Source organism: Pogona vitticeps, chromosome 1 (genome assembly GCF_051106095.1).
Source record: "Pogona vitticeps strain Pit_001003342236 chromosome 1, PviZW2.1, whole genome shotgun sequence".
Taxonomy (NCBI): Eukaryota; Metazoa; Chordata; class Lepidosauria; order Squamata; family Agamidae; genus Pogona; species Pogona vitticeps.
In genome coordinates this window covers 50,283,245-50,304,055 of record NC_135783.1, presented here as the reverse complement: position 1 = coordinate 50,304,055, position 20,811 = coordinate 50,283,245, and the positions used below count along the sequence as shown (strand labels likewise).

The 20,811-nt window shown below is 42.4% G+C and overlaps 1 protein-coding gene across 2 annotated transcripts in view; it reads right to left on the bottom strand.

Annotated features, from left to right (window-relative positions):
- Positions 1-13,805, bottom strand: part of STRN (striatin) — a 56,060-nt gene extending 42,255 nt beyond the window's left edge. The window contains exons 1-2 of one of the 2 annotated variants that reach the window (XM_020802851.3): positions 13,371-13,805; positions 3,493-3,596 (exon numbers count right to left, since the gene is read on the bottom strand). In XM_020802851.3, coding sequence (XP_020658510.2) covers positions 3,493-3,596; positions 13,371-13,661 — 395 coding nt within the window. In that variant the 5' untranslated portion in view covers positions 13,662-13,805. The remainder of the gene's footprint in view (positions 1-3,492; positions 3,597-13,370) is intronic. The other variant, XM_072992553.2, reaches the window with a different exon arrangement.
- Between the last annotated feature and the right edge of the window lie 7,006 nt (positions 13,806-20,811).

The following is a 20,811-nucleotide window of genomic DNA, read 5'->3' as shown; positions in this document are numbered from 1 at the left end:
TCTTAAAACCAAAGGTCAGGCCATATAATATAGTTTTGAAGCTCAACAAAGTGCAGCCAACCTGACTTCTATCGAGGAAGAAAATCACAACAGGGCAGCTCATGGGAAAAAAAAATCTGTTTTACATATTCATTAACCCAATACAGTATCTCAGGATGGTGGGGCATACAAGAGGGCCTATACTGAAAATTTTCGAAGTCCAGCCAGGTTTATACAAGACAAGACAGTTCTCCTTGTGAAGAATTTAGGTGTGCCTAATCTTGGCATGGGGATGATATGATCCTTCAGAATTTGTTGGATGGCCACATTATTATCACTCACTACTGGTTATGCTCTGAGCTCAAGTGAGCTGCTGTCCAACAAGAATTGGGAGGCCATATATCTGCTATCCAGAGTAAGGCAATCAAAACCAACAGGCTTCAATGCAATTATTAACAAAAACAGACTGCTAATTGTGATGAAGGCTGCAAATGTAATCATCCTCATTATCAACTAAACTTTACATAAATCACTAAGAATTTACATTAATCAAGCAACCTAGTCATATAAAATTTAAATCCTGCCTTCAGTGGGACTTAATCAGAACTAGCTAGCCAGAGAGGATGTGAGGTTGTCCTCCTGCAAGTTCCATAACATAGAACTTCCATAAATTTTACACTGTCACTACTGGAAATGCAATCTCAACAAAGGTAATTTTTCTGATTTATTTACCACACAACATATATCCTGACAGTTTATTTGCCCCTTTAGGCTTTTTCTGGATGAATAACTTCTTTACATTGTAATTTAATGCCATAGGCACTTTCTCAACTAAACACAGTTCAGTTATGTCAACAGTGAACAGTTCAGATGACGTCATACATCAGTTCAAATGATTTGTTCCAATATACATTGTGCATCTGTCAATAATGTTTTATCAAAACAGGCACTGGTCAGTTCTTAAAGAGGCTTTTCAATTAGTCAAGCTAGCAATTGATCTGTTGACTCTCCCCTCTTCACTCAGCTTTTCCCAAAATTTGCTGCAGATATCAAGACAACAAGGTACTCTTGGAGATTAAGGACAACTATAACGGAATGGTTCCTGTCATATTATATCTGTGACTTTGTCATTTTATAGCTGACCATTCATCCAGTTCCTCCACTTAAAAACAAACAAACATCCATAGCTCTTCCACAGGTGGTACATGATCTCTAATATGGTGAGACTTACAGGTTAACACAAATGGGGAAAAAACACAAAAAATCCTTACTTTCCTTCACTGTATTCTTTCATTAAAATACAGCCTCAGAAATCTGAATCATTAATTTTAACAAGTAAGAGGAACCCAATAATTTCAGATTTCATTTGGATTTCCTCATTATTTTATCTTCATTTGATCCAAATATGTAAAATCACCACACAGATATTCTAACAAAAAGTGTTGTGAGGTTCATGGGAGGTCTATCAGCTGCCAATCAGAATTCACACAATGCCCTTGGGTTCTTGGAAGAAGTCTGAATTTTTAAAAGGAGCTAGAAAACTAAAATACTGTATTTATCCATGTATACAACCGCCCCCCCCATGTATAAGACAACCACTTAATTTTTACCCTTGCCGGAGGCAGAGGAGCAGTCAATGGGCAGCCGTGAGAGGCGGCCAAGCGCAGCTGCTTCTTTGCCTCCATCTCTGCCTCCTCCTACTGCTGCTGAGCCCATGAGTGGCACTGGAGGAGACTGCAGCAGCAGGAGGTGGAGACTGAGGCAAAGAAGCTGCCGTGCTGGGCCACCTCTCGCGGCTGCCCATTGACTGCTGCCGCCGCCGGATCCCCTCGTCCTGCGATCGTCTCCAAGCAGGGGAGAAGGCAGCGACGTGAGCTGGAGGTAAGCTCTGGCAGGAGGAGGAGGCGATTAGACAGAGACGGCAGCAGTCAATGGGCAGCCACGAGAGGCGGCCAAGTGCGGCTGCTCCTTTGCCTCAGTTTCTGCCTCCTGCTGTTGCCTTCTGTGTATAAAACGACCCTCAATATTTCCTTTAATTATTTTAGGAAAAAGTGTCATTTTATACACGGAAAAATACGGTAGCTGGGGGGGTGTTTACTGTTGGGTAACTTCCTTGTTATTTCACTGCTTCTGTTCAGAGCTCCTCTTTTCCTGCCCTCCATTTTGGATCATATTGCTTATCACTGATTAGTTGCTGCTCTTCTTTCATTTTGGATTATTTTATTCCTTCCATTTTTGCTCTTTTTGATTCTTTGGTTCCCCCCTTTTTTATTTTGCTGATGGCGGGTTCCCCTTCCCCCCCTTTTTAAAATTTCTGCTGCTGTCCTGCCCTCAGTAAGGTGGATTGCTGCCTGTGCTGCTAGACTGAGAAGGAATCACAGAGGTAGCATGGAGAGAAACCTCCCCAATCTCCATATTATAGGGATTTGGGTTGGAAGTTGGGGGTTTATGTTTCCTCCCCTTATTACTTAGCTTTCTTCTACCAGTTTTGGGGGAAAACAGCTCTATGGGTTTTTATTTTTATTTTCCCTATGTGCGGTGTATATGTGTGAATTTTTCATTGCTACTTGGTTACCTTATTGCATATATTTATCCTAATTAAAGCTGAATCTCTACATTGATATTTGGTTAATTCAGTTTTTAGATTCTTAATTTTAATTTATTTGTTCCTTTTAAAGTTGAATAGGGGAACTGTTGTTCTGCTGGCCACTCTGCTTTATAGGGGATTTCTTTCTATATCTATTTTAAGTATGGCTGATGGTACTTTCTAGTGTACTTAATTTATTCTGTTAAAGGTGTACAGAATATACATAATATATTTTGGTGGCCTGTTGAGCGACTGCTCTGTGTTTGCTTCTGTGGGGATGGGGTGAAATGCTTCTTTGATTTTCTTTGATTGTGCTCAGGTCTAACAAGGGTCTCTCAGTCCTTGTTGTGTTGTGCTATGTGGCAGAAGAACTGAAGTTTTATTGTGCTCCTTTTAAATCGTTGGGTGCTTGGTTTGCTACCGATTTTTGAACTGGTTGTTAGGTGCTGAGGCTACAATAGCTGGATGTATTGCAAATCAGGTTAGTGTGTATGTTAGAGTTGGTATTCTGAGTGCAATATGTGTACAGGTCTTCTCTTTTTTAAATGTTGGTTAGCAAGGTAAGGGACATGGTGGCCACAGTGGTGCCTATGGTAGTGCTAGGAAGAGCACTCTGTATGGGGGTGGATGGCACCTACAAGGGAAAGGGACTACAAAGTCAGAAATTGATGCTCTACTACCTGGCCCTGAATTTTCCCCATCCCTAATCTCCCATCTCCAATATGTTATAATCAATATTACAGTCAAGATAGCAAGATTTTATTAAATTATTACAGGAGAAAAACTGCTCATAAAGACTCTTCCACATTTGTTTTGTTTTTAGGCTGAGGGGAGAATGGAGATAAGAGAATCAGTATTGCTCTTTCCAGACAAAGAGCATCTGTAGTCATAGTACAACACAGATAACTAATCACAGTCAGCAGTACCTTTCTTGTTTAAGAGCATATTCCAGCATTTTTATTCTCCGCACTAGATCCTTCTTCAAGTTCTCTTGTCCTTTCCTTTCTCCTTGAAGGAAGGCAATTTGGGCCTGAAAAATATTACAGAAAAACAATTAAAGAAATAAGTTTAATTCCTTTAGGTGAACTTTAATTTAAAATATTAATTTAAAATATTAATCAATTCCTATGAGCAAATCAGAACCAAGCTGGAAATGATTATTCAATATTTAAAGGAGTTCCCCATACACACACACAATGTAGCAATCATGTAACAGTATTCTCACCATGTTTCTTAAGTAATACTGGCTAAAATAATTCTAATTTTTATTTTAATTTAGTTAAAAACTTCCTAACCTTTCCTTTAGATTTCAGATAAAAGATAGGCATAAAAGTGTCAGTTCCTCTCACCATTCTTTCTTTGAAGTGTTCATTAACCGGAGGTGAACTGAAGGTGTGAACTGTCCTTTTGTTTTTGGCATCTACTGACCTGGGCCTGATCAGCCAGCTTCCCAGGTACTCATAAAAGAAGCACCAAAACTTCCAGTAACTGAATTCCATATTTCCTAATTCCTCAGTTTCTTCACAGGGGGATAAGAATTGTTAAATTGAATTAAAATTAAAACTGGCAGTTGATGCCGTCTTCACCTTTTATGTGGCAGAGTTGCATTAACCGGATTTTAGCTGCTATTACTCATTTAACAAGGACAGTGCACATACATTTTGCATTGGCAATCTCACATTTTCATCCAATTACCAACAGAGACACTTGTGTAGTTCTCTGAATCAAAAGGTCATAAAGGAGAAGAAGTTGCTAAAGCAGAAGGCCAATAGTTTACTGTGTCACTGTTCTTAAGGAAAAGGAAGGTTACTGTTTTATTTTTGCTGTTCTTTAGGATGACAAATCCAGTGATTAATATTACTTATTGCCAAGGATGAGCTCCAGGAGAGTTTATATTTTCTCCCCAGAATTTTAAAAGAAATCTAATCACCAGGATCCTATTAGTTATTGCAAATTAAGAAATTGGCACACACAGTTGCTACTGCAGACAGTTGCATGACTCAGTGTGCGATGGCATATGCCTATACTAAATTCTATTTTGTGGTAATTGCTGCTGAAATTTATACTAATGGAGTTATGCCACCATAAATATTTTACAAGATTCCAGCTGATCATTATATTAAAGAAGAACTATTAATCCCAGCAAAAATTGCAGGTTAAGATATTATTCCTCTATCATGCAGAAATTAACCACAACCACTATGCCACCAACATACAGTACTCTTACTGCTGGAAACAAATACATTAATTTAAAAAGAAATGGCTTAGGTGCAGCATGACAAGCTTAAAAAAAGCAATAAGCTCAATGCTTCAAACAATCACTTGAACAGTAAAATATCTCAGCTGATAAGGAATACTCCAGTATCTGATATAAGCTCTCTAACAAACTTAATTAAATTAGTAAATGAAAAAAAGCAATATGTCACACTAACTTAAGTGCCAGAGGTCTAACTAAATACAACAGGTCTAAATCTAAATTTAACTGTATATTGTTTGACAGTTTTTCAATAAAAGAAATTCAGATTAAGTTCTGGAATATAGGAGGTCCGAACGAGCCTTATACTTCTTCCACAGCCACTCCTAAGGAAGCCTATGACATTCACGTTTATACACACACCCTACAGTCACACAATCAACAGGTTCTGCAAAACTCTCTTGGCAATAACGTCAGACTCAGCTGTTACAATTTCTTGAATGCTGGAACAGGGAGTGGTTTATAAAGTAGAGATACTTCAAATGTTTTCTACTGACGAAGCACATTTTCTACGGTTGTCCCAACCCAACCTCACTCAGTAACTCCAAAAACAATAGGCACTTAGAACAGAGGCAACAAAGCAAGGTTACTGTGTAAAATCCACATTAAAATTTCAATTACTGAAGCATAAGTAAGGCATGTGTTTTAAGGCACAACATTTCTTATTTTCTGTATTGCCAAAGCAAATTACTTTGGTATGGAGGTGCTCTGGAATAAACTATGCTATATGGTCCAGTCTCTGTCTCCATCCAAAATGCTATTAACAATAAACAAAGGGCAGCACTGAGCTGCTACTGCTTTTCAGACTCAGCACAGTTTTTCCTGTTCTTTCTGCCATAAAATGTAATGGTTGCATTAACAGACAGTGCACATTCCCAGGTGTGATAACAAGAGCAAGAGTTATAGCTCAGTATAAGATTTAGATATCTAACAACATTGAACTTCCAAAGTTATTTTGATAAATATTTCTCAAATGACATGTTTCACAGAATCTGAAAACAACTGCCTCTAAATTGGTTCCAGGTAAGCTTCTTGCTGCAGAACTTGCCTAAAAGCAAACAGAGACATGATTGGCCAATGTTTTCCTTGGGCCATGAACCACTGAGGACATACAGAAGCAATTTTCTTGATTCTTCAAGATCTCAGTTGCTGGAATGAATGTTTTCTACTTTTAGATGGTGTATCAGAATCTTAAATCCGAGGAAAGAATCTGAGGTCAGATTTGGTAAGACACACGAAGCACTGATCTCTGATTTTATTTTTCTTCTTAGCAGTAAACAAATACTATTTTATTTCACTATTCATGCTATGGGTGTACTGAACCTTTAACTCTTTTTAAAATGAGCTTCCTATTCATCTCTAGAAAGCTTGTTGCACAATCTGAATATTTCAAACTACAGTACTCAGATTCTGAAGGTATTCACCCTCCCACTGTCCTTTACTGTGCTCAAACAATCTAAACTGAGTTAGTACAATAATTTAGCCAAATGCAGTGTTTACATATGTGTTCACACACAAACATGCGTTAAAGCTACTCTCCAGTCAGTTAACCACTTCTGTAATGAGGATGTAGTTAACAAGGAGCATTATGTGTCTGGCGCACTCTGAACATTTATTAGCAATATATTAGATATCAGGGATGTGGTGGTGCTGCGGGTTAAACCACAGAAGCCTCTGTGCTGCAAGGTCAGAAGAACAGCAGTTGTAAGATCGAACCCATGCAACGGAGCGAACTCCCGTCACTTGTCCCAGCTCCTGCCAACCTAGCAGTTCAAAAACATGCAAATGCAATTAGATAAATAGGTACCACCAGGGTGGGAAGGTAACGTTGGCCTCATGACCACAGAAATGTACGGACAAATGCTGATTCTACAGCTTAGAAATGGGGATGAGCACGGTCCCCTTGAGTCGGACACGACTGCACTAAATGTCAAGGGGAACCTTTACCTTTACTATTAGATATATATTGCCTAAAGGAATCTGCTATTATTAGAACAGGCAAAATTAAAATGGAAGAGATAACAGATGGTTGCGTAAAGATTAGACACAAGACCTTCATATCTGATCACATTCAATATCAATAAAGATCTCAAATGGATGCAGTCTGTTCAGATTCTGACAAGTTGGATTTAGATGAATTAATTTAACTGATTACCGAAAAGTTGGAAAGTTAAAATAACAAATATCTGCTCCGGTTACAGAGAGAAGCATTAGTAAAGTAGCATACTGAATCAATCTCCAAACAACATGTACCCTGTTTCCCCAAAATTAAGAGCTAACCTGAAAATAAGCCCTAGTATGATTTTTCAGCTCGTAATACAAGCTCTACCTCAAAAATAAGCCCAACTTAAGTGAAACCCATCCTCCACCATTGTGCAGCAACCATAAAAAGATGATGTGAGTGCATTTGAATAAATGTAGATTGTTGGATATGAAAAAAATAAAACATCCCCTGAAAATGAGCCCTAATGTGTTTTTTTGGGGGGGGGGGAGCAAAAATTAATATAAGACCCTGTTTTATTTTCGGGGAAATACGGTAGTCTCAAGAAAATAATACTTACACTTCCAACCCGCCTCTAGTTTTCTTAAAGAACTGATACTCCTACAGTGGTGCCCCGCTAGACGATTACCTCGCAAAACGACAGATCTGCATGACGATGTTTTTGCAATCGCTATAGGGCTTCACAAAACAGTGTTTCCTATGGCCGATTTTCGCTATACGATGTTTTGGTCCGTGCTTCGCAAGACGGTTTTCTTCGGGGCCGATTTTCGCAAGATGATGATTTTGACAGCTAGATCCATGACTCGCAAAACGGGTGTTTTCAGGACTGATTTTCGCAAGATAATGATTATAACAGCTGATCGGCGCTTCGCAAACCAGTTTCTCTATGGGCAATTTTCACAAAATGACGATGATTTGTCCCCATTGGAACACATTAAACGGATTTCAATGCATTCCAATGGGGAGCCGCATTTCGCAAGACGATGTTTTCGCTAAACAGCAATTTTCACTGAACGAATTAACACTGTCTTGCGGGGCACCACTGTACCTGTCTCCATCAGCATTCAGATAATACAGTGAGTGAGGGTAACTAATACAGTGAGACCAGGGACGAATATGTGTGGGAATTGCTTCTGTGTGTGGACTTCCCATGTTGAACTGGGACAGACAAAAGATGAGTGAATTTTGACAAGAGATGATAAGGAGACAGATTAATAAGGATATGTGTGATGGAATAAGGTTGATTTCAGCTCAAACTACTGTAAAGAGATGTTCATAATGAACCAAACAACCATTCACTCACTTTAGAAGGGCGCCATTTCCTGCATTTTGCAAAATATTTTAACCAATTCAGATTATGTGTTGCAACCAGTGAAATTAGTTTATAATTTCTCAACACAGAAACAAAAAAAGTAACAAAGATAGTTGTGTATTCGCAACGGCTTTCACGGCTGGGATCTAATGGTTGTTGTGGGTTTTTCAGGCTCTTTGGCTGTGTTCTGAAGGTTGTTCTTCCTAATGTTTGACTAGTCTCTGTGGCCGGCATCTTCAGAAGACAGCACTCTGTGCTCTGGTGTAGTTGGCTTGGGAGTGGAGTATTTATGGCTGTGAGATGGGCTTTTGTCTTTTTCTGTAGATGGGTGATTAGTGTGTCTTGTTGTGGGTGTATTGTTGTGATAACAAGGAGAGATTATCCATCACTGTGGTTGATGGGTGTCATTAGCTGGTCTTTTGGGTGTAGTGATCCCTGGTCCTTGTGGCTGGGTAGAGTTTGTTGACCTTTTGCACGCTGTATTTTTGAGAGCTGGGAGCCAAGTTTTGTTGAGTTTCAAACCTTCCTCTTTTTTGTTGAAGTTCTGCTGGTGCTTGTGGATTTCAGTGGCTTCCCTGTGCAGTCTGACATAATGATTGCTGGTGTTGTCCAGTATTTCGGTATTCACAGGACTCACAACTGCGGTTTCACTTACTTGAGGTTTGCCGCAGCCTTATATATACAGTACAACAGAGAAGAGTGCCCCCTTGTGGCCTTTATCCTACCTCCTTGTATATTGCTAGTGTAGCGCTCTCCCCTTGACCCAGTGATCAGCAGTGGCGGGATCCGCCATCTTCTCTCCTTTATTGCAACTGCCTGCTAAAACCCTGGATCGCCTCTGTAGGTGTTAATCTTAAAGCCTGAGTTATTTTTTGGAAACTATTTACAATGTTTCCCCCCCTTACTGTTACTTTTGTTCTTTTTCCTGTATATTATTTCAGATGTTATTTATTCAGTGTCAGGTATAGTGTCAGGTTTTGATATTATTTGTATTTTTTAACCTTCTGCTTTGTTAATCTGTAGGGAATGTGGGGTAGATAGGGTCTTTTAATCTTATTTGTTAAAGTATTATATTTTTTTTTATTTTTCTCTTTCTATATACAGTGGTGCCCTGCATAGCGAGGTTAATCCGTTCCGGATTAACTGTCGCTATAGGGAAACATTGCTATACGGAATGGAAAAACCCATTGGAACGCATTAAACTTCGTTTAATGTGTTCCAATGGGGCCCAAAACTCACCATTCTGCGATGTTTCCCCATCCGGCCGCCATTTTCGCACCCTCGGTAAGCGAGGGCAGGGCATGAAAACACTGCGCGCGGCCATTTTGGAACTGCTGATCAGCTGTTTTTAAAAATCGCTATGCAAAAATCGGTAAGCGTTTCGCAAAGCGATTTTCGGCCATAGAAAGCATCAGTATGCGATCGCAATAGCGATCCCAAAAAATGGATCGCTATGCGAATTTGTTGTTAAACGGTGCGCTCGTTAGGCGAGGCACCACTGTAATTAGCATTGCTTAGGAACCTTTTCATTTTTTGGTTGTTGTGGGTTTTTCGGGTTCTTTGGCCGTGTTCTGAAGGTTGTTTTTCCTAACGTTTCGCCAGTCTCTTTGGCCAGCATCTTCAGACGACAGTAGCAGCACTCTGTGCTCTGGTGCAGTTTGTTTGGGAGTTGAGTATTTGTAACTGTGGGATCAGCTTTAAATTCTGGAAGAATTTTTAAACCATCTCAAGAGCATCCACCCAAATATACAATTCACCCTGGAAAAAGAAACAGAGGGTCAACTCCCTTTCTTAGATGTCATGGTCGTACGCAAAACTGGCCTCCTATAGGGACACAAGGTCTACAGAAAACCTACCTACACAGACCGGTACCTACGCAAAAACTCCAATCACCACACACAGCAAAAGAGAGACATAATCAAAACACCGCTCCAGGGTCCATACAACTGCCACTGTTGATGATGAAAAGGAGAGATAAAGTTGTGTACAACATACCCTCTGGGGTGCTGCCTCTCTTGCGCACGACTTCACCCCTGTATATGTGTGTGACTCTGCCCCCATGTCCAGGGTTCTGGGGGGTGTTTCTCACCACAAAGAGTTTGGTTCACAGTCTGGGGGTTCATCCTGATCCAGCACTTACCATGGAGACCCAGGTACCATCTGTGGTCCACTCTGCCCATTTACATCTACATTGGATTGCCCATCTGTGTTCCTATCTTGATGTTGGATCGCTCACCATGCTTGTCCATGCGCTTGCAGTCTTTAGGTTAGACTACTATAATGCTCTCTACATGGGTCTTCCTTTCAGATTGATGCTGAAGCTTCAAATGGTCCTGAATACTGTGGCCACTAACTGTGGTGAAAAGATTCCACCATATTTCTCTCACTCTGGTCTGGACACCTTACACTGGTTACCTATCTGCTTCCACATTGACTTCAAGGTTCTTACAATTACATAAGGTAAAGGTAAAAGCTCCTGTTGATAATTTTTGTCCAGTTGTGTTCGACTCTAGGGGGCGGTGCTCATCCCCGTTTCCACGCCATAGAGCCAGTGTTTGTCCGAAGACAATCTTCCATGGTCACATGGCCAGTGCAACTTAGACATGGAATGCTATTACCTTCCCACCGAGGTGGTCCCTATTTATCTACTCGCATTTGCGTGCTTTCGAACCGCTAGGTTGGTGAGAGCTGGGACAAGTGACGGGCACTCACTCCGTCACGTGGACTTGATCTTACAGCTGAAGATCTACAGACCTTACAGCACAGAGGCTTCTACAGTTTAACCCGAAAGCCCTAAACAGTTTAGGACCTTGACATCTGGCAGAGCGCCTCCTCCCACCTAGATCTACCTGTATCATCTTTTCTAGCCAGGCTGGGCATCTGAGGGGCCTAACCCCGAGAGAGACCTAGAAGGAAAAAAACTCAAAATCAGGCCTTCTCGGTGGTGGCCCATCGCCTTTAGAACACACTGCCCATGGAGATTCGCCTGGCCCCTTCGCTGGGAGCTTTCAAGAGTACATTGAATACCAGGTTCTTTTGGCAGGCCTTCCCACCAACTAGTACTTAGCTCCTGCTCTTGTTTTTCTCATCTTGGATTTTCAAAAATATCCATCATAAAACTATTTCACACTAAATGCAGTTTCTCTAAAAGTATGTAATTCTAAAAACATATCCTTAAATGTTTATTTTATATGTGTTTTGGCACTTTTCTGAGATGAGAACTGCAGAACTTGGGAAAGTGCAAAATTAAGAGGATTATCTTGTTCCAATCTACACATTAGCTCAGAAGGCATGGACCAGGTTGATCCACTTCAAATTGCAGATCAAACAAAATTCTTCTGCATCTCTACTGCACATCCTTCCATTCTATTCCTTTCTCTAATTAATACACAGTGGCACAAACTTTTCCACACATGGTACACACACCAAAAAGCCTCTCCCAAAATGTTTGAGACTTGCTAAAATTCTGTACAGTACCTAGCCACTGTCAATTCGTAAACTACTTCCCAGAATGCTTACATCTAACTATCACATGGTATTGAGGTATTTGCCATGTAGAGGCTAAAAGACTGGTTGCTGCACCAAAAACAAACAAACAAAACCAACTCGTTTGTGTCCTTCCTCAGCTATAATTTCTATACAGAGCTGGGCACAAGTTGCAATCCAGCTCACACTACACCCACAATCTCTGCCTGCAAGAATCAGCTACCTAAGATACATGACAATCAAACAACATGCTGCCATGTTTTCAGGCAACCAATAAAAAGAATCTTGGGACAATGAAACTACAGGATTAATTTCCAATATTGCTCTACTAGTTTCAGGTTGGGGAAAAAGAGAATAGAGAAATGGTAAGACAGCATTCTTCACTAGCTTGTTTTCAGCTAGTTACAAGGCCCTCCACAGAGGGAAACGCAGAGCAGAAATCAAATAAATAAATACAGGTGAGGTTGTCCTAGGAATTTTTCAAATATTGTATCTAAAGCACTTTGTAATTTCTAAAACACTATATAGACGTAAAGTATTTCTCATGGATGTTTTTAGAGCCACCCAGACTTTCTCTCATTAGAAATAAAAAATATTTCACACAGTTGCCAGAATTACATCACATTCAGCCCATATTCAGAAGCAAGGTCTCAGAAGGCCAGCTCCGAAAGAACTACAGAAGATCACAAAGTACAGGGATACGTTGCTGGAGGCCAAGGCCAAGATCATCCATACTATGGTGTTTCCAATTAGTCTGTGCAGATATAAAGCTGAACAATGAAGAAAACTAACAAGAAAATAAACTTACTTGAAATGTCATCTTAGAGGAGAGCTTTGCAAATATTGCATGAAGGACCAATAAGTGGTTTATAGATAAAACCAAGACTGAACACTAGAAGTTAAAATGGCAAAACTAAGGCTATCATATTTTAGACATATAGCAAAAAGATACGACTCACTTGAGGATAATAATGCTAAGAAAAGTGGAAGACAATAGAAAAAGACCAAATATGAAATGAACGCAAACAATAAAGGAATCCAAAGTATTTAGTTTGCAAAACCTGGGCAAGACTGCCAATCGTAGGACCTTTTGGAGGTAATTAATTCATAGGGTCACCATAGAGGAAGCAACTTGACAGCACATTACAAAGCTGAACATACACAAACGTCTTCTAAAAATAATAAGTAAAGAATTGTCTTCTTTGTCCTAATGCTGGTAACAAAAGTAACAAATGCTCTTTCCAAAAAGTAGCATCTGGGATAGCGACTAAAGTCATAGTCCTTCCTCTTCCCCCAAATCGTAGCGCGGGTTCTGAGATTTAAGACTGGCCGCTCCCAGCTGTCAGATTCTCGTTCCCAAATGATGCCCTTCCACCAAAAGGCAGAAACTGTTCCAGAAGGCAGAAACTGCCAACAACAGCTTCTAACCTTTAATACATTTCCTCCCCGCAACTGCAGATGTGAATCAGGGCGAGCGATCCAAAACGAGCAGCACTCTGCACGTGGTCAGAGGAACGCTATTCTTCGGCAGATGCCTGAGGACCCTGGCACTCAAAACAACAGTCAACCGCTCTAAAACTCCGAGGCCGTTGGCTGAGAAAGGCACTCCAGGGGCGGAAAGAGGGGAAAAGACAGACAGACAGAGAGAGAGACAGAGAGAGAGGAATATGCTGGGGGGGGGGGGGTTGACACAGGGGTGACGGGAGGCGACCGCCCTCAGCCCGACCCGGGAAAGGAGCGGGGACGCTACCTGCAGCTCTGCCCGCTCGGCCTCCCATTCGGCTCGCTCGGCCTCGAAGCGGCCCCACTCGTGCTGCAGGAAATGCAGGATGCCGGGGACGCTGTACTGAGCCCGCGCCGCAGAGGCCGGGACCGGGACCGTCGAAGAGGCGCCGCCAGCTGCTGCTGCGGCCGCCGCCGCCGCCGCCGCTTCCCCGGGCTCCAGCCCCGGCCCGGCCCCGCCCGGAGGTGGCGGCAGCAGAAGCGCGTTGTTATTGTTGTTGTTGCTGAAGAAGACGCCGGGCCCCGCTTGCTCGTCCATGGCTGGAGCCGTCGTCGCAGCCGGAGACCGCCCCCGGGCCCACCTGGGCAGGCAGCCTTCCCCCACCCCCACCCCTGCCCGAGAGCCCCGGCCGCTACCCGCGCCCCGCCGCTCGGCTGAGGCAGCCGAGGCTCCCTCGGTGGAAGCAGCAACAAACTGGGCGCGCCAGCTTTGCCGTCAGCGCCTGACAGCCGCCTCCGCTGTTACCGGGTCTAGCGAGGGACAATTCCAAAACGCCTTTTGCGCGGGCGGGCTCGGGGCATGCTGGGAACTGTAGTTGCGGGGAAGTCACGTTCTGAACCCTAAATGGACACCGGGGCGGAGAGAAGCGTCGAAGGAAGCTGCCTGACTCCGTTGCGAAAAGAGGAGTTATGCAAATCTTAAGTTCTGTGTTCTCACAGCTTGCGCGTGTGCAGTTTCCGGCCGCCACTGCGCAGCAGAATTGCGGTTTATATATATATATATTTACTTTACCTTAATGCCAATGTTTAAATAATAATAGTAATAATATAGTAACAATAATAATTACATGCCGTCAAGGCAACTCAAGAGTTATGGTGACCCCCTTGTAAGGGTTCTATAGAGGGAGGAAACACAGTAGTAGTTTGCCTTCCCTTCTTCTAGGGATGACCTGGGAATTCATCTTGCCTACACAGACTGGCTTTTCTCCTTCGAGGCTCAGTGGGGAATCGAACTGCCAGCCTCTGGTTACCCATTTCAGCTGTGCTCTGAGAGCCCTGTCTTGAAAGATCATTTTATTTATTTATTTATTCAATTTATATGCCGCCCACACTACCCAGAGGTCTCTCATGAAAGAAAGGCTGGGGCATTTGCTTGATCAGTGGCTATGTGGAGTGCCAGTGGATATGCCAAAGTTGGAAATGACCTTAATTGGGGAAGGGATGTGTGTGAAAATACAAGTGCCTTGTTGAATAAAGCAGGATATCTAAGCCAAACTAGAAAGTGCACATAATTATGCTGGCAAATGTGTCTGATTCTACTAATATATACACCTACCTTAACGTTGATCCACTGGCCATGAGGTTGACTCAACTTTAAATGAAAGTGTCTGGGCCCACCATTAGGCATGAAGAAGTTAAAGTCATCTTAGATAGCAGATGCTTGGGAGGATAAGTGCTGAGTCTCACTTTCTCACAAGTCGATCACTAAATCATCATCACTACCACACAGCTGTCCATATCCTCCTAAACCAATCCTTGAGTGCCTAAAACTAGACTAGACTGACCTCCTTACACACCTTCCATTCTCATCATAAACACCACTGAGGAGAACCTTTGACTGAGCAATCTGATGAAGATGTCAGTAGACCAGGCAACACACTCCAACAGGTATTGCGAAGGAGCTTGTGCTGGTCTGATGGCAATGCCACTGCAGTTTTGCAGCTTTTATTTGACTGGGAAGGAGGCAAGTGCAAGGTGGTGAGAGCACTCACTGATCCTTGCAGACCAAGAGCAGTGGAGAAATGGGTTGGAGCACACTGGGCTTCTGTCTTGAGCCCCTCAGCCTGCTCCCCTCATACATGGTGGATCACCATTCTTGAAGTAAGATTAAATACCATTCCAATCTGTTTCTAAAGATAACATGGAGGAGCAAGCCCTGTCTGCTCAGATCTGTCTCAATAAGCCTTGGCATCTAGTATAATCAGAGAAATGCTGGGGGGGGGGGGGCTGCTTAAACACCAGTAAAAATAAGGGCAATGATTTACAGAAAACGATTGATTGATTTGATTTGTACCCCACCCATCTGCTCTATACGACCACTTTAGGTGGCTTCCAGTGTAACATAAAACAATAAAACTACAGTATGTGCATTAATTTATATGCACTGATTTTTTAAAATTCTAACTACAATTCTTTAATTCATCACATCTCATCTGAATGAGGGTGACCTGTGTGTTTATTGATGAATGGTGAGTCTTCTGTCCAGGGGTAGACTGTGGATGGCAACCTCTTAATCTGTGTCCTTCATCTTAAAATTAGACTCAGACTAGCCTAACCTTCAAATGCAGGAGACCTTCATGAAGAGGATAGTCTTCAGACTGCCCTTCCTAAAACATGACATTAGGTCACCTGCGAATGATCAACCAGGTGACACTATGTTGTTTGTAGTTTTTTAGTCATTAAGTCATGTCCGACTCTTCGTGACCCCATGGACCAGAGCACGCCAGGCCTTCCTGTCTTCCAATGCCTCCCGGAGTTGGATCAAACTCATGTTGGTAGTTTTGATGACAGCCATCTTGTTCTCTGTCATCCCCTTCTCCTCTTGCCCTCACACATTCCCAACATCAGGGTCTTTTCCAGGGAGTCTTCTCTTCTCATGAGATGTCCAAAGTATTGGAGCCTCTGCTTCAGGATCTGTCCTTCCAGTGAGCACTCAGGGTTGATTTCCTTTAGAATGGATAGGTTTGTTCTCCTTGCAGTCCAGGGGACTCTCAAAAATCTCCTCCAGCATCACAATTCAAAAGCATCAATTCTTTGGCGGTCAGCCTTTTTTATGGTCCAGCTCTCACTTCCATACATCACTACTGGAAAAACCATACCTTTGACTATGTGGACCTTTGTCAGCAAGATGATGTCTCTGCTTTTTAAGATGCTGTCTAGGTTTCTCATCACTTTCCTCATGGCGCAGTGGTTAAACCGCTGTACTGCAGCCAAAACTGTTCTCATGACCTGGGGTTCAATCCCAGGTAGCTGGCTCAAGGTCCATTCTTCTGAGGTCGGTAAATTGAGTAACCGGCTTGCTGGGGAGGCAATGTGTAGCCTGCATAATAAACTTGTAAACTGCCCAGAGCGTGCTTGAAGCACTATGGGGTGGTGTATAAACAGCACGCTTTGCTTTTGCTTTCCTCACAAGAAGCAGATGTCTTTTAATTTCTTGGCTGCTGTCAACATCTGCAGTGATCATGGAGCCCAAGAAAGTAAAATCTGTCACTGCCACCATATCTTCCCCTTCTACAGTGGTGCCTTGAAGTCAAAGCACCATATCCCATAGGAATGCATTGAAATGCAATTAATCCATTCTGGTCGAAGAAAAAAATAATTTAAAAAAAATCACTTGAAGACTCATTGGAAATGTGATTAATCCCTTCTGGCCAAAGGTGGGGGGAGAAAAGCAATCAAGCATGCAAGACCCATTGGAAATGCACAGAAAACAAAGGGAGCAGATCGCAAATGCACAGAGAACTAAGACACCACGTTGGAAATGCAAAGAGAACAAAGGAAAAAGCAAGGGAAGTATGCAAGACCATCGGAAATGGGGGAAGGAACCAAAAAAGCAACCAAACCCCCCAAGGCCCATCGGAAATGGGGGAAAGCCAAAAAACAAACCCCCAAAGACCCATTGGAAATGGGGGGAACCCAAAAAACAAACAAACCCCCAAGAGCCATCAGAAATAGGAAAAAACACTCCAAAAAGCAACCCAGCCCCCCAAGACCCATCAGAAATGGGGGGAACCCAAAACCAAACAAAACCCCCAAGACACATCACAGAACAGAAACATAACCCCCACAGCTCAAAACCACGCTGCAAAACACCCAGAACAGTTTTTAAAAAGCAGAAAACAGCACCTTACCTTACCAGCAGCCTTCTCCAATCACACACTCTCTAACTGCTGGGGCAAAAGAGCTACATAGAAGCAGCCTCATTGCCACCTACAGCTAGAAATTTGAATTTCTCGCCTTTTCCCCTGCCATTTCTGTTCAAAAGTGGAAGCTCCAGTCGCAAGTAGAAGCCATATTGTGCAACGAGAGCTAGTTGTAACTCGAAATGGTCGTAAATAGGGATGCTCGTAAATTGAGGCACTACTGTATTTGGCAGGAGGTGATGGGACCAGCGGCCATGATCTTAGTTTTTTTATGTTGAGCTTCAGACCATTTTTTGCGCTCTCCTCTTTCACCCTCATTAAGAGGTTCTGTAATTGCTCCCCACTTTCCGCCATCAGAGTGGTATCATTTGCATATCTGAGGTTGTTGATGTTTTTCCTGGCAATCTTAATTTCAGTTGGGATTCCTCCAGTCTAGCCTTTTGCATGATGTATTCTGCATATAAGTTAAATAAGCAGGGTGACAATATACAGCCTTGTCGTACTCCTTTCCCAATTTTGAACCAATCAGTTGTTCCATATCCAGTTCTAACTGTTGCTTCCTGTCCCACATATAGATTTCTCAGGAGATAGATAAGGTAGTCAGGCACTCCCATTTCTTTAAGGACTTGCCATAATTGCCTGTGGTCCACACAGTCAAAGGCTTTTGCATAGTCAATGAAGCAGAAGTAGATGTTTTTCTGGAACTCTCTGACTTTCTCCATAATCCAGCGCATGTTAGTAATTTGGTCTCTAGTTCCTCTGCCCCTTCAGAATCCAGCTTGTACTTCTGGGAGTTCTCGGTCCACATACTGCTGAAGCCTACCTTGGAGGATTTTGAGCATAACCTTGCTAGCGGGTGAAATGAAATTGTACGGTACTTGGAGCATTCTTTGGTGCTGCCCTTCTTTGGGATGTAGATTGATCTTTTCTAATCCTCTGGCCACTGTTGAGTTTTCCAAATTTGCTGGCATATTGAATGTAGCACCTTAACAGCATCATCTTTCAAGATTTTAAATAGTTCAACTGGAATGTCATCACCTCCACTGGCCTTGTTGTTAGCTGTGCTTTCTAAGGCCCACTTGACTTCACTCTCCAGGATGTCTGGCTCAAGGTCAGCAACTACATTGTCTGGGTTGTCCGGGATATCTAAATATTTCTGGTATAATTCCTCTGTGTATTCTTGCCACCTCTTCTTGATGTCCTCTGCTTCTGTTAGGTCCCTACCATTTTTGTCCTTTATCATGTCCATTTTTGTACAAAATGTTCCTTTAATAACTCCAATTTTCTTGAACAGATCTCTAGTTTTTCCCTTTCTATTATTTTCCTCTATTTCTTTGCACTGTTCATTTAAGAAGGCCCTTTTGTCTCTCCTTGCTATTCTTTGGAAGTCTGCATCTATTTTCTGTAGCTTTCCCTATCTCCCTTCCATTTTGTTTCCCTTCTCCTCTCTGCTATTTCTAAGGCCTTGTTGGACAGCCACTTTGCTTTCTTGCATTTCCTTTTCTTTGGGATGGTTTTTGTTGCTGCCTCCTGTACAATGTTATGAGCCTCTATACAAAGTTCTTCAGGCACTCTGTCCACCAAATTGAGTTCCTTAAATCTATTCTTCATTTCCACTGTGTATTCATAAGGGATTTGATTTAGATTTTACCTGACTAAGGCCAGTAGTTTTTCCTACTTTCTTCAGTTTAAGCTTGAATTTTGCTATAAGAAGCTGATGATTAGAGCCACAGTCAGCTCCAGGTCTTGTTTTTGCTGACTGTATTGAGCTTCTCCATCTTTGGCTGCAGAGAATATAATCAATCTGATTACGGTATTGCCCATCTGGTGATTTCCATGTGTAGAGTCGCTTCTTGTGTTGTTGGGAAAGAGTATTTGTGATGACCAGCTTGTTCTCTTGACAAAATTCTGTTATCCTTTGCCCTGCTTCGTTCTGAACTCCAAGGCCAAATTTACCCAGATGGCACTATAGTTGCTGTCTTCACCTCTCCTTTCTTTCTTTTACTACAGGGATTAAGTGAGGTCTGAGGGCTTGGGAGCCTCCCGGGCCCACCTGACAACCTAAAATGAATGAATATATTAATAAAATGCAGCTTATTAGGAGCATCTGGCTCACTAAAGACATTTTGTTTTTCTTGTTGTAGAATATTTATACCTTGCCTTATCTCTGAAGAATTCTAGGGAAGATACACAATAGTAAATTCCTTTACAACTAACCTATTGCCTATCTATTGGTGCCTTTTTACCAGCATTGCCTCCCATTCCTTTATATTTCAGGGCCAAAATCTGAGACCTGAGGATGGTTCTTTGTGACGCCACAGGGCAGGGCCCTTGTCAATAATGTCGCAGAGCTGGAACGTGCAAGGGTTGGGCAGGAAGCAAGGTCATACAAACATCTTTGTGCTGAAGCAAGGAGACCTGGCACCAGCTGGAAATGAGGCAAGATGGACACTGAGGCGTTAAAATTACTTGACATGCGTGTGCGCGCACATTTAAACTCCCCTCCCCTTTCGCTTCTGCTTGCTCCAAGACCTAGAGATTCCAACCAGCATCTGGAGACCAAATAAACCTTCATATATCTTACTTATTTTGCTTTCCTAGGTCACGAGAGGATGAGACAGTGGACCACACCCATTCTGGTTCAGTCTTCAAGTGCATTTTGCATGCATTTGAGATCTGCATAACAAGTAGGATATTATACTCCCTTGCACTGTTGAGCCTTCCAGCTTCATTCTGTGATATTCACCACCTTGTTATGTTCTTCTGTTCCGACAGGGCTTTTGCTGCAAAAGTTCATGTTACAAAACATTCATCATCTTGAAAGAGCCACGGGGTTTTTAGGAACATAGGAAGCTGTTTTGTACAATTCTGTATAATACAGGTCTATGTACAGAGAGGTAGAACAGCCTGGTCTTTACAGAGCAGCAGAGACAATGAGATCATCAACCACCCCATCAGGATTTCTTGGTCCCAATAATTTTAGCTACCCATTCTGACAGTGGCTGAGAGAAAAAACTGATTTTCCCTGAAGCAGTATGTTATTGCAGGTTATCCCTGATCCAGCGTTGGATATCTGAGGGTATTTTGTTCCTGAGTGGGCAGTTAAAAGGCATTAGCTTTGCAGAATACCTACTCCTCATTTGCTGATAGGGACTGATCCAGCTGCCTATCTTTTTCAACTCCCATTATGGAGCAGGCTGACTATTGGGATTATCATGATGAACACTTGGAGTTCTAAATTTACCACTACAATACTGTCCATCTAATCCATCTGTTGTTAGCACTGATCAGCAATAGCTCTCCAAGGTTTTAGGCAGGCTTTTCCAAGCCTTTGCTGGAAATAAAGCATAGCCATTGGGATATTCTGCTGTATGCTTAGCTGCTGAAGCCAATGATGAGCCCATGGGCAGAGGGAACCGCTGTAACCCTGCCCCCTCCATTTCCAGTTTTGTCATCCTCCTACATGTAGAGGGTAACATGCAGAAGGGGAAGAGCTCTGCAATACATCAATACTCTTCCTGAGTCAGGATCTCAGAAAATCAGTGT